This window comes from Capricornis sumatraensis, chromosome 17 (assembly GCF_032405125.1).
Source record: "Capricornis sumatraensis isolate serow.1 chromosome 17, serow.2, whole genome shotgun sequence".
NCBI classification, from domain to species: domain Eukaryota; kingdom Metazoa; phylum Chordata; class Mammalia; order Artiodactyla; family Bovidae; genus Capricornis; species Capricornis sumatraensis.
Genome location: NC_091085.1, coordinates 51,981,569 through 51,994,514, shown reverse-complemented (window position 1 = coordinate 51,994,514; position 12,946 = coordinate 51,981,569). Strand labels below are relative to the sequence as shown.

General features: G+C 42.8%; 1 protein-coding gene across 2 annotated transcripts in view; it reads left to right on the top strand.

The window, feature by feature from the left end:
• The first annotated feature begins 262 nt into the window (after positions 1-262).
• Positions 263-12,946, top strand: part of EP400 (E1A binding protein p400) — an 86,936-nt gene continuing 74,252 nt past the window's right edge. The window contains exons 1-2 of one of the 2 annotated variants that reach the window (XM_068989658.1): positions 263-1,585; positions 4,054-4,056. In XM_068989658.1, the coding sequence (XP_068845759.1) occupies positions 263-1,585; positions 4,054-4,056 (1,326 nt within the window). The remainder of the gene's footprint in view (positions 1,586-4,053; positions 4,057-12,946) is intronic. The other variant, XM_068989659.1, reaches the window with a different exon arrangement.

The following is a 12,946-nucleotide window of genomic DNA, read 5'->3' as shown; positions in this document are numbered from 1 at the left end:
TGTCCTGGCCCCAGGTACAGTGAGACCCAGAAGGCCCTGTCCCTCCTCTGCCTAAGGAGGTGGTCTCCAGCGCCATCTCCTCAGGAAGACAGTGGTTTGTGTCAGATGCTGGTGGGAATATCCTTTCAGAACCCCTGTCCTGGGATGTTGAGTGGTACTGGAAACAAGTAGTGATCAGATGGTTTTATTTGCCCTTAAGTAACTTGATTTTAACTTTGATTTTTCAGGAGAACGTTAAGTTGGATAAAAGAGGAGTGCGATCATGCACCATGGCAGCGGCCCTCAGAATGTCCAGCACCAGCTGCAGAGGTCCAGGGCCTTCGCCGGCAGCGAAGGAGAAGAGCAGCAGGCCCACCCCAACCCCCCGCAGTCCCCCGCCACGCCCTTCGCCCCGGCGGTGAGCCCATCTGCACCCCAGTCCCCCGGTTACCAAGTTTCACAGCTGATGAATCGGAGTCCTGTGGCCGGGCAGAACGTGAATATCACCCTTCAGAATGTGGGGCCGGTGGTGGGCGGAAACCCCCAGATCACGCTGGCTCCCCTGCCGCTGCCCAGCCCCACTTCTCCAGGATTCCAGTTCAGCGCGCAGCAGAGGCGGTTTGAGCACGGGTCTCCGTCATACATCCAGGTCACCTCGCCGCTGTCGCAGCAGGTGCAGACTCAGAGCCCCACCCAGCCCAGCCCCGGGCCAGGGCCGGGCCTGCAGAGCGTGCGGGCAGGTGCCCCCGGCCCCGGCCTGGGTCTCTGCAGCAGCAGTCCCACCGGGGGCTTTGTGGATGCCAGCGTGCTGGTGAGGCAGATCAGCCTGAGCCCGTCCAGCGGCGGCCACTTCGTGTTCCAGGAGGGCTCGGGCCTGGCGCAGATGGCCCCGGGCACCCAGGTTCAGCTGCAGCATGCGGGGGCGCCCATCACGGTCAGCAGAGAACGGAGACTCTCACAGCCCCACGCGCAGTCTGGGGGTACCGTCCACCACCTGGGGCCTCAGAGCCCCGCGGCCGCGGGCGGGGCAGGCCTGCAACCTTTGTCCAGCCCCGGCCATATCACCACGACGAGCTTGCCACCCCAGATCAGCAGCATCATCCAGGGGCAGCTGATCCAGCAGCAGCAGGTGCTGCAGGGGCCACCACTGACCAGACCTCTGCTCCCTGGGGTTGGGGTCGGGGTCGGGGGGACTTCGGCGTTTGGGATGACGTCCCCACCGCCCCCCACCAGCCCTTCCAGGACCGCAGTGCCCCCGGGCCTCTCCAGCCTTCCCCTCTCGTCTGCGGGGAGCACAGGCATGAGGAAGGCTCCCAGAAAGTTGGAGGAGATCCCCCCGGCCTCCCAGGAGCTGGCTCAGATGAGGAAGCAGTGCCTGGACTATCACTACAGGGAGATGGAGGCGCTGAAGGAGGCCTTCAAGGAGTACTTGATCGAACTGTTCTTCCTGCAGCACCTTCAAGGGAACATGATGGATTTCTTAGCGTTTAAGAAGAAACATTATGCCCCTTTACAAGCTTATCTTAGGCAGAATGATTTGGACCTTGAAGAAGAGGATGAGGAGGAGGAGGAGGAAGAAGAGAAGTCTGAGGTTATCAATGATGAGGTGAGAAGCAGCGGGTCATGCTATGTGGAGTTGAGTCTACGCAACTTCAAATCAAAAGTAGTCTGTGAGCCTGGGGTGTGTATAAGATGCAGTCTCATGAGGATTTCATCCAGGAGTAAAACTGAAGAATGGGTTTGCTTTTTCCTTCATGGAAGGAAAGGGCTGGTCTAGTTGGGAAGACGGTGCAGGGTGATGCTGTGAGTAATGCTGGCTCCTTTAGAACAGTGACACCTCCCTGGTTTGGAGAACTAACCTGGCGTGACCCAGCCTTACGCTGTGCTCTGCTGGGTGTCTGGCCATTGCTTGGCCCTGAAAGCCTGCAGAAGCCAGGGGCGTGGCCACCTTCCTGCCGATTCCCCAGGTTTCACATTTTACTTCTGTAGGTCCACCCACTGAAAACAGCATGGACATCATTTTTAAAGAAAGAATTTGAATCACCAGCTTGTTACAGTATATCAGATGAAATTTAAATCACTAGATATATTTTTAAGGTATCTTTATAAAATATGGTTATTACAGCAAAACAGAATTTTTTCAATTTGTAGATGTCTTAGATTTAAGATCATGTATTTAACTCACACTTTTGCAGATACCTACAGAATAATATTTAAAATAAGACTCCTTTTTAGGTGGTGAAATTTTGGGTGCCTGGAATGGGTGCTTAATAGGTCCTCCCCATTGGGATTTTCCGACCCCTCAGTGACTCTTCAGATGCTTTTACTTACACTCCCCAAGAATGAAGCTGACCAGATAGGGGACAGGGAGGTGCACTGTGATGCACTGTTTCTGTGCCTTTGTGTTGTGTACTGTACACTATGTTGGTGGGACTTACTTTGTTTTTTTGATAGAGCCAAATGTAAATTTCTGTCAGCTCTTCTGCAAAGAAATCAGCTTTTGATGCACAAAAGCTGGCCTCTTTGCTCATCTCCTCATTGGTATTTATTATGTGTGGCTTTGCCATTTGGTGTTTTCTTTAACACCCTTTCCAGGATGAACCATTTTTTATTTTCTTAAAGGTTTATATGATTTTTTTGAGGGTTTCCCCTCTGTTGCCATGAAATAGTGAAGTGAAGTTCTGTTTATGTTTGTACACCAATGTTGTCTGTAGGCTCAGTCCCCTTTATCTGTCATTACCATTCTGACCTGCACGCAGTAGGACAGGGTGCAAACTGCCTCTGAAGTTGTCAGGGCTTTGCTATTTGAAGACTGTCTGCCATTCCCATTTTTAAAGTTTGAAGTTAAAGAATCTAAGGATATTGTACTTGTGACTTAAATTGGAGTTTCTGCAAGATTTGCAGTTGAGTTAGGGTGTTATGTTATAAATCTGTCATAAATTAGTTCAGTGTCCTTTTACAGGATTTGATGCAAAAACATTCCATTTTTAAACACCAGACATTGGTGAGCTATCAGCAGTAAAATTCTAACAAAATTTTGAGCAGTCTTAAAAATTATGTTGCCTTTTTTTCTCAAAATATTTCCTCTCAGGTAAAGGTTGTGACAGGAAAGGATGGGCAGACTGGTACTCCTGTTGCTATAGCAACCCAGCTTCCTCCAAATGTTTCTGCTGCTTTTTCATCCCAGCAGCAACCATTTCAGGTACTTTTCGATGGTTCTAAAATGTAGTCTCATCCGAAACTTTTCCTCATCCAGATATTTTAACCTTCAATTTACTATTTGCTCTTCAGCATTTTTTTTTCCAGAGCCCATTCCTTATTTTAAAAAAGTAAAAAAGTCTTCCTGCATATAAAATTATACAACTAAATTGCATGAGTAAATGACAACACAGACCTTAATGCATTATTTTTTTGTGTGTATTGACCTGTAACTCAGTAGTAGCTTCAGCATGCATGTCATCTAATACCTATAGTCCTGTTGAATGTGTGCTCAGGATTCCTGTGTGCTGTGTTTTCAATGTTGGTTCTTTCTTGTGTCTTTTATCTGTATTTTTGAGAACAGTGCAAACAGGGCAGAAAGAAAGATTATATAGATAACTTGCTGTTTTCTGTAGCTGGAAGAAACCCTAAAGTAAAACATAGTTTTGAACTATCAGGACCTTAGGCTTCTAAATGGATGTTAATTGAATGCAGACTGATTAAGTTTTGAAAATTAAGTCATTCAGTTTTATATTAATACATGCCAAGAACTAAAAGTACAGGTCAGAGTCTAGTCATTTTGGAATAGATTATGCTAGGTTCTGAAAGCAGTTTAATCTTGTGGTGGTATGTCTTAAAAAACTCTTAATTTTTAATTTTGATATAGTTTCAAATCCATATAAAAGTTTCAATAACAGTACAAAGAACTCCCCTTGTATCTTGTACCCAGATTCACCAGTTGTTAACTTTTTACCCCATTTGCATTATTTTCATTTTCTCTCTCTCATATGTACACACAGACACATTTCCCCCCAAACTGTTTGAGAGTAAGTTGTGGACATCGTATTCATGCACTTGTATCCCTGAGTACTCGAGCAAGTAGTATCAGGCACCAGTGTCATCTGGTCTAACCACGGTATGATAGTCAGTTCCGGAAATTTTACAGTAACTTTTACTATGACTAAGCCACAGCTCATGTGCAAATTTTATCTCTTGTTCCAGTGACTTCCTTTGTATAGTTGTTTTTCCCCAGTCTGGGATCACCAGTTGTGTTTAGTTGTCATGCCTCTCTTTAATCTAGGCTGTCTTCTTTAATGTAGGCTGACTCCTCACTCTTGTGAGGAGTACTGGTCGGTTATTTCGTAGAATGTCCTTTGACATGGGCCACTAATCTACCACCTCTCGATGAGCCTTGCCAGCATTAGTTGTCATGAAAAAGATGGCAAAGTGGATTTTCTAACTCCATTATTCCTTCTGCATTCACTAGTTGGCATTCTGCTGCAATGATGAGCTTCCTTCTTTCTTCCGTTCTTATATTCATATGTGGATTCTTATTTTTATTTTTTTAGATTTATGTATTTGGCTGTGCTGGGTCTTCATTGCTGTATATGGGCTTTCTCTAGTTGCCATGAGTGGAGGCCACTCTTCATTGCACTGCATAGACATCTCATGTTGTGGTGGCCTCTTGTGTTGTGGGCCATGGGCTCAGTTGTGCACAGGCTCAGTTGCTCTGAGGCATGTGGGATCTTCCCAGACCAGGGATCGAACCCATGTCCCTTGCATTGGCAGGTGTACTCTTAACCCTCTTAACCACCTTGGAAGTCCCTTATTTAAACTTGCTTAATTCAGTAAAATTCATTTTTGGGGGTGCATAGTTTGGTGAGTTTTGTCAAGTGCCTCAAGTTGTATAACCACCACCACCACACAAGAAACAGAGTTCTCTCATCCCCCAGGTGTTCCTCATGCTACATCTTTGTCATCAGATTCCCTCCCTCCCTTAACCTTTATTCTCTGTCTCTATGATTTTGTCTTTTCTGGAATAAAATGTAAATAGAATCATATAGTCTATGCTGCATTTTCAGTCTGGCTTCTTTCATGTAGCGTGATGCATTTGAAATTCAATTCATATTGTTGAATTTACCAATTGCTTCTCTTTTTGCTGAGCAGTATTCTGTTGTATGAATGTTCCCTACTTTGTTTATCCGTTTACCCTCTGAAGGACTTTGGGTGGTTTCCAGTTGTTGGCATATCTAGGAGACAGATTGCTGGGTTGTTAATAAGTGTACATTCAGTTTTATATGAAACTGACAAACTTTTCCACAGTGGCTCTTCCGTTTCGCATTCCCACTAGCCGTGAATGAGAGTTCCTGTTGTTCTGCTTCCTCCCCTCGGTTTGTTCTTGTCAGTTTTCTTTTGTTGTTATTCTAATACGTAAGTAGTGGTTTTAATTTTTATATCTAAAGACTAATGATATTGAAAACAACTTTTCTTGTGTTCATTTGGCATTTGTATATCTTCTTTGGTGAAGTATCTGTTCATTTCTTTCACCAGTTTTTCCCCTATTGAGTCATTTGCTTTATTGTTGCATTTGAGAATTCTTTATATAATTTGGATGTAAGCTTTTTGTCAGATACAAATTTGGAAATATTTTTCTCTTCATTCTCTGCCTTAGCTTCTTTTATATTGTTTTTTTATAGAGCAAAAATTTTGAGTTTTGATGCAATCTCTTTTACCATTTCTTTCTTTTATGTATTATGCTTTTGACATTTATCTAAGAACTCTTTGCTCAACCCAGGTTCACAACAATTTCCTCTAGTTTTTTCCCCTAGAAGTTGTATAGTTTTATGTTTTACATTTAGGTCTGTGATCCATTTTGAGTAACGTGTTTTTGTTTTTTTGGTTGTATTGAGTCTTTGTTGCTGCACACAGACTTTCTCTAGTTGCAGCTACTCTAGTTGCCGTGCGGAAGCCTCTCCCCACAGTGGTTTTTCTTGTTGCAGGGCACAGGATTCAGCGTCTGTGGGCTCAGTAGTTTTGGCACGTGGGCCTGGTTGCCCTGCAGCATGTGGGATCTTCCCAGATGAGGGATTAACCCATGTCCCCTGCATTGGGAGGCAGACTCTTAGCCCCTGGACCACCAGGGAAGTCCTTGAGTAAAATTTTGTGTAACATGCAAGCATAGCTAGAGGTTTTTTTCTTCGCATATTGATAGTTAAGCACCATTTCTTTTATCTTGTATCTGCTGAGTTGGCTTTGCATCTTTGCTAAGAATCCCATCTAGGTCTGTTTCTAGGCTTTCTTCTCTTTGATTGATCTATATGTCTTATTTTGTTGGTAATGCCATACTGTCTTTACTACTGCAGCTTTGTAGTAAGTCCTGAAATCAGTATTGTTCTCTTCAGCTTTGTTCTTTTTCAAAATTGTTTTGGTCATTCTGGTTCCTTTCACTCTTCATATACATTTTAGAATCAGCTTGTCGGTATCTATAGAACATCCTGTTGGGATTGCATTGACTCGGTTGATCTGTTTGGGGTGAAGTAATATCTTGACAACATTCAGTCTTCCAGACCAGGAATATGATATATTTCTCCATTTATTTTTGTCTTCTTTGATTTCTTTCATCAATACTTTATAGTTTTCAGCATGCACATTCTAGGCACATTTTGTTAGATTTCTACCCATAAAGTCTAGTTTTTCTGTGATTCTATAGATGGTACTTAACTTGAAAAATTATTTTCTAGTTGTTTATTGCAAGTATATGGGAATACAGTGAGTTGTACAACCTTGCAAAAAACTCATTTATTAGTTTTAGGAGCTTTTTTGTAGCTGAAATTTTCTACCTAGAGAAATCGTGTTTGCAAAGAAAGCAAGATTTATGTTTTCCTAGTTATATGCTTTTTTCTTTTTCGTTTGCTTGCCATGTTGCACTAGCATGGACTTCCACTGTGAGGCTGAATAGGAGTGGTAAGAACAGACATTCTTACTGTGTTGATCTTAGGAGGAAAGCATTTAGTCTTTCACCATTAAGTATGATGTTAGCCATAGATTTTGTAGCTATCCATTATCAGGTTAAGGAAATTCTTTTTTGCTAGTGTTTGTCATGAATGGATGTTGAATTTTTTCAAATACTGTTTTTACATCTAGTTACCTAATCATGTGATGTTTCTCTTTTGGTGTAGAAATGATGAATTATATCACATTAAGGTATGATTTGTAAGCAGGGAATACACAGATCTCAAGTGTTACAGTTTGTTGAGTTTGACAAGTGCCCATGTAACCCACGCATATATTGAGATGTTCACTTCCATCAAGTCTTCTCATGTCCCTGCCAGCCGTCTGCTACCCAGCTCCCAGCCCATTTTATTCCTGTTTATTCTACTACTACTGTTCATTTATCTTTAAGGTGTGTTTTGACTGCACTGGGTGTTAGTTGCAGCATGAGGGGTCTTTGTTGCATCATACAGGATCTTTTGTTGCTGTGCATGCACTCTAGTTGGAGCACACAGGCTTAATTGCTCTGAGACTTGTGGGATCTTAGTTCCCCGACCAGGGATTGAACCTGTGACCCTGGTGGTGCTAATGGTAAAGAACCCACCTACCAATGCAGATTAGACATGAGAGACTCGGATTCGATCCCTGGGTCAGGAAGATCACCTGAAGGAGGGCGTGGCAGTCCACTCCAGTATTCTTGCCTGTACCACAGCAAGCGAGGCCATGCTCTAGAGCCCATCAGTGGCAACTGCTGGAGCCCACGCACCTAGAGCGTGTGCCCTGCAATAAGACAAGCCAGTGCAATGAGGAGCCCTTGCAACACAGCTAGAGAGTGGCCCCAACCCCTGCCACAACTGAGCCAAGCGGGCTACAGTCTCTTAAGATTGCGCAGAGCTGGACATGCTTCTTAACCACTGGGCCGCCAGGGTAGTCCCTCTTACTGTTTATTTTGATGTTCAGTTTATCTGTAATTTGACCAATGAGAGCCCTTTCAGACAGGCTCTATATACTTTTGACACATTCTTGTCACTCTCTGAGTACTTCCTTACCTTCCGGCACAAAATATTGAAAGTTTTTCTTCCATATGCCTTGGTTCAGTCCAGGAATCAGTCATTTCTGTAAGGAACCTGGTTCCATTTAGGGGGGAATAATCATTTGAACCCAGTATTTAAGTGCTTATGGTAATGAATGTGATACATTTTCTAAATTGGAAATTGTCAGAAAATTAAATCAGTGAAACGTCTTTCCTATTAGTGCTTAGAAGAATGTAATATATCAATGCATTTATAAACCACATTGATAAATATTTTTGTAAGAACAGTGGGACAGTGAAAGGCAGAGAGTGCCCTTAAATCTAGGTGCATGATCTCCACAATGACATAAATTATACCCTCCGATTTACTACCATACTAACCAGGTTGCCAGATTAAAATTGGACAGAATATGTTTATTTAGGTCTGTGGAAGTCTCTTCCACTGATGGGCTCTAGCGTGTGGCCTCGGTTGTTGTGGTACACGGCATGTGGAATCTTCCTGGGTCAGGGATCGAACTTGTGTCCCCTCTGTTGGCAGGTGGATTCTTAACCACTGGACCACCAGGGAAGTCCTCTCATCCACCTTTTTTTTTTTTTAAATATTTATTTATTTGGCTACAGCTGGTCTTAGTTGCACCATGTGGGATCTAGTTCCCTGACTAGGGATTGAACCCAGGCCCCCTGCATTGGGAGCACAGAGTCTTAACCACTGGACTACTAGAGAAGTTCCTTCTTACTCACTTTTGATGGGAGTGTAGTGTGGAAACATTTCACATGATCTGGAGAAGGTGAACGTGGGCAGGCCCTTTGACCCAAACAGCATAGTCCAACGATACTGTTGTGTTTGTGAGCTGGAAAACATATCTAATAATGTTCCCAGCAGCATTGTTTATGATAACCCCAAACTGGAAAGAAGCAAAATGTCCACTACAGCAGAATAGATCAGTTGGTCATGCACAGTCATACAGAGGAATGCTCTGTATGCATAATCAGTGGTAAAAATGAGTGAATAGGTGTGGGTGGGCCTCAGCAGCACCATGTGGAGCAGAAGGGGCTACAGAAGAGCCCAAGGGCAGCATTCTTCAGTTAAAGTTCACTAGGAAGCAAGGTGTTAGTCACTTAGTCGTGTCCCACTCTTTGTCACCCCAAGGATTGTGTAGCCCGCCAGGCTCCTGTGTCTGTGGAATTCTCAAAGTGAGAATACTGGAGTGGGTAGCCATTCCCTTCTTCAGGTAGCTTCCCAACCCAGGGATCAAACCCAGGTGTCCTGCATTGCGGGTGTATTCTTTACCATCTGAGCCACCAGGAACCTTCTTGACCTGTATGCAGGTCAAGAAGCAACAGTTAGAACTGGACGTGAAACAATTGAGAAAGGAGTATATGTCAAGGCTGTATATTGTCAGCTTGCTTATTTAATAGACAGTACATCATGTACATCATGCGAAATGTTGGCCAGTCTGAATGAATCACAAGTTGGAGTCAAGATTGCTGGGAGAAATATCAGCAATCTCAGATATGCAGATGATTCCACTCTAATGGCAGAAAGTGAAGAGCAACTAAAGAGCCTCTTGATGAGGGTGAAAGAGTGAAAAAGCTGGCTTAAAACTCAACATTCAAAAACTTAAGATCATGGCATCTGGTCCCATCACTTCATGGCAAATAGAAGGGGAAGAAGTGGAAACAGTGACAGATTTTATTTTCTTGGGTTCCAGAATCACTGTGGACGGTGACTGCAGCCATGAAATTAGACACTTGCTTCTTGGAAGGAAAGCTATGAAAAAACCTAGACAGTGTATTAAAAAGCAGAGACATCACTTTGCCAACAACAGTTTATATAGTCAGAGCTGTGGTTTTTCCAGTAGTCAGGTATGGATGTGAGAGTTGTACCATAAAGAAGGTTGAACATTGAACAATTGATGCTTTTGAATTGTGATGCTGGAGAAAATTCTTAAGAGTCCTTTGGATTGCAAGGAGATCAAAGCAGTCAATCCTAAAGGATATCAACTCTGAATGTTCATTGTCAAGCCTAATGCTGAAGCTGAAGCACCAATACTTTGACCACTTGATGCAAGAGCTGACTCATTGGAAGAGACCCTGATTCTGGGAAAGATTGAAGGCAGAAGGAGAAGGGGACGGCAAGTGATGAGATGGTTAGAGTTTCACCGACTCAGTGGACATGAGTTTGAGCAAACTCTGTGAGATAGTGAAGGACAGGAAAGCCTGGCCTGCTGCCGTCCGTGGGGTCGCAAAGAGTCAGACATGAGTTAGCGACTAAACAACAAGGAAGCAAAACCAAACGCAGCATAGAGCGGAGCGTGGCCTGTGGGTTTTGGCACCAGAGGGAAACGGTCACCCATGGATTAGGCGGCCAGTACCTGGTGGGACAGGGGATGCCTTCATAGTGCACCAGGGCTCCAGGGCATTAAGCCTCAGGATCAGTACCTGGGTGTTATTTGTAAACTTATAAGTCTTTCTACTTTTTAGCATTTTATTATGAAAAATTTCAAATGGAGAAAAACAGTGTTCAGTGAACATTCATATCCCACTATTTAAATTCTGTGGTAACTTGGGGAAGTCCCAGTTCAGAACTGTTTGTGTTATATATTAATTTCTGTTTGCTTCTCAAAGATTTTGAGGTAGTATTTTTTCTTTTTGGCTGCACCATGCAGCTTGCAAGATCTTAGTTCCCTGACCAGTGAAAACCTGGCCCCACGATAGTGAAAGCGACGAGTCATAACCACTGTACTGCCAGAGAATTCCGGAGAAAGCGATGGCATCCCACTCCAGTCCTCTTGCCTGGAGAATCCCAGGGATGGGGGAGCCTGGAAGGCTGCAGTCCGTGGGGTCACTAAGAGTCGGGGACTCGACTGAGCGACTTCACTTTCACTTTTCACTTTCATGCATTGGAGAAGGAAATGGCAACCCACTCCAGTGTTCTTACCTGGAGAATCCCAGGGACGGGGGAGCCTGGTGGGCTGCCGTCTTTGGGATCACAGAGTCGGACACGACTGAAGCGACTTAGCAGCAGCAGCAGCAGCCAGAGAATTCTCCCAGATGGTTTTTATTACAGTTATTTAGATCTTAAATTCTAATTGGAGATTATTTGTCAGTGATTATAATGTTAAAGGAAATGAATAATAATTAGAGTTCTGTAACCTTATCCCAATTGATTTTTTTTCCATTTAGAAAAATTGTATTGAAAAATAGTTGATAAACTGATTTCAGTTATATACACTTGTATATATAAATGTATATATTCTTTTTTTTTTTTACATTTTCTTCCATTATAAATTATTACAAGACATTAAAAATATAGTTCCCTGTGCTGTACAGTAGGTCCTGGTTGGTTATCTGTTTTATATAGAGTAGTGTGTATATTGGAGAAGGCAGTGGCGACCCACTCCAGTATTCTTGCCTGGAAAATCCCATGGGTGGAGGAGCCTGATAGGCTGCAGTCCATGGGGTTGCTAAGCGTCAGACACGACTGAGCAACTTCACTTTCACTCTTCACTTTCATGCATTGGAGAAGGACATGGCAACCCACTCCAGTGTTCTTGCCTGGAGAATCCCAGGATGGAGGAGCCTGGTGGGCTGCCGTCTGTGGGGTCGCACAGAGTTGGACACGACTGAAGCAACTTAGCAGCAGCAGCAGCAGCGGCAGTGTGTATATTTTAATCCTAAATTTCTAATTATCCCCCAACAATTGATTTTTTAATTCTTATATGTGTGTTCATGTTTTCATGTGTGTAGTTAAAAGTTTATAGTTATAAAGTGGTAGCTTAACTTGATTTAATAGACATACTTGCAGAAAGAAGGCATGAGTGATTTGTTTGTGCTTTCCTCTCCTTTATCCTTACTGAAGAATAACCTTGGGGAGACCTTTTTTTTAGAATCTTGAATTGAGAGACAAAGTCCTCTTTACTTACAAGTAGTTCTTTTCTTTTGCAGGCACTTAGAAAGGTCATCATCTCATTGACCATATCCTTTTCTTTCATCCAGCCCTACAGACCCCATGGTGCCACTCAGCTTATGTGTGTTGTTTAAATTGGATAGAAATTTACCCATTGGTAACCAGCTGGTTGTTAGTACAGCTGGTTGGTCTTAATTTCTTCCTCCAGAGTAACGTAAGTCTGCTTTTCTTTTCTGTCAGCTACATCCCCAGTTCCTTCAACTGTTCTTTTTTATTCTCCCCATAAGTATTTTTTTTATTTTTTAAAAGAGTTCTAATATATGATTGTTATTTAAAATCAAATTGGTATTTTAAAGACAGCAGTGTCTTTCCCATTAAAATAGTCATGAAGACGTATAAGATGAAACTAAAAATCATTCTGAAAACCAAGAAACAGTGGCTATCAGGAATTAGGCAAAGATAAGTGTCTTTGATGACATAGTCTTTTATGTTTAATGAAGTGTAACCTGTCAGTTTCTTCATATGAATGTCTGATCTTCTAGCTCATTTGGTTGTAAAGACTTCTCATTCCATTATGTTGCTTTGGAGTCTTTAGGAACTGACAGGGTTGTGTGCGTCTAAGTCTCCCTCTGGGCTCTCTGCTCAGCTTTTTCATCTGTCATCCATCCTTAAGCAGCATTATGCTGCCCTGGTGTCCACACCCTGTGGTGAGTCCTGAAGTCCAGTCCTTTTCTAGTTCTTCTCTCAAGAATCTGTTTTCAGTTCACTGACCTCTGCATCCCCACTCTACTGTTCAGCCTATCGAATGAATTTTTTTAATTTCAGACACTTTTTCAGTTCTAAAATCTCTGTTTGGTTATCTTTTTATATTTTTTGTTGAAATTAATTTATTCACAGTGTTTCTGGTGTAAAGTGATTGATATATATATATTCTTTTTCAGATTGGTTCTGTTTTTTAATAGTTTTTTTTTTTCTGTGAAGATGTCCTCTCATCCTTCATAAAAACATACTTTTATGTTCTTGGACATACTTATTAAAAGCTGCTATGAAATCCC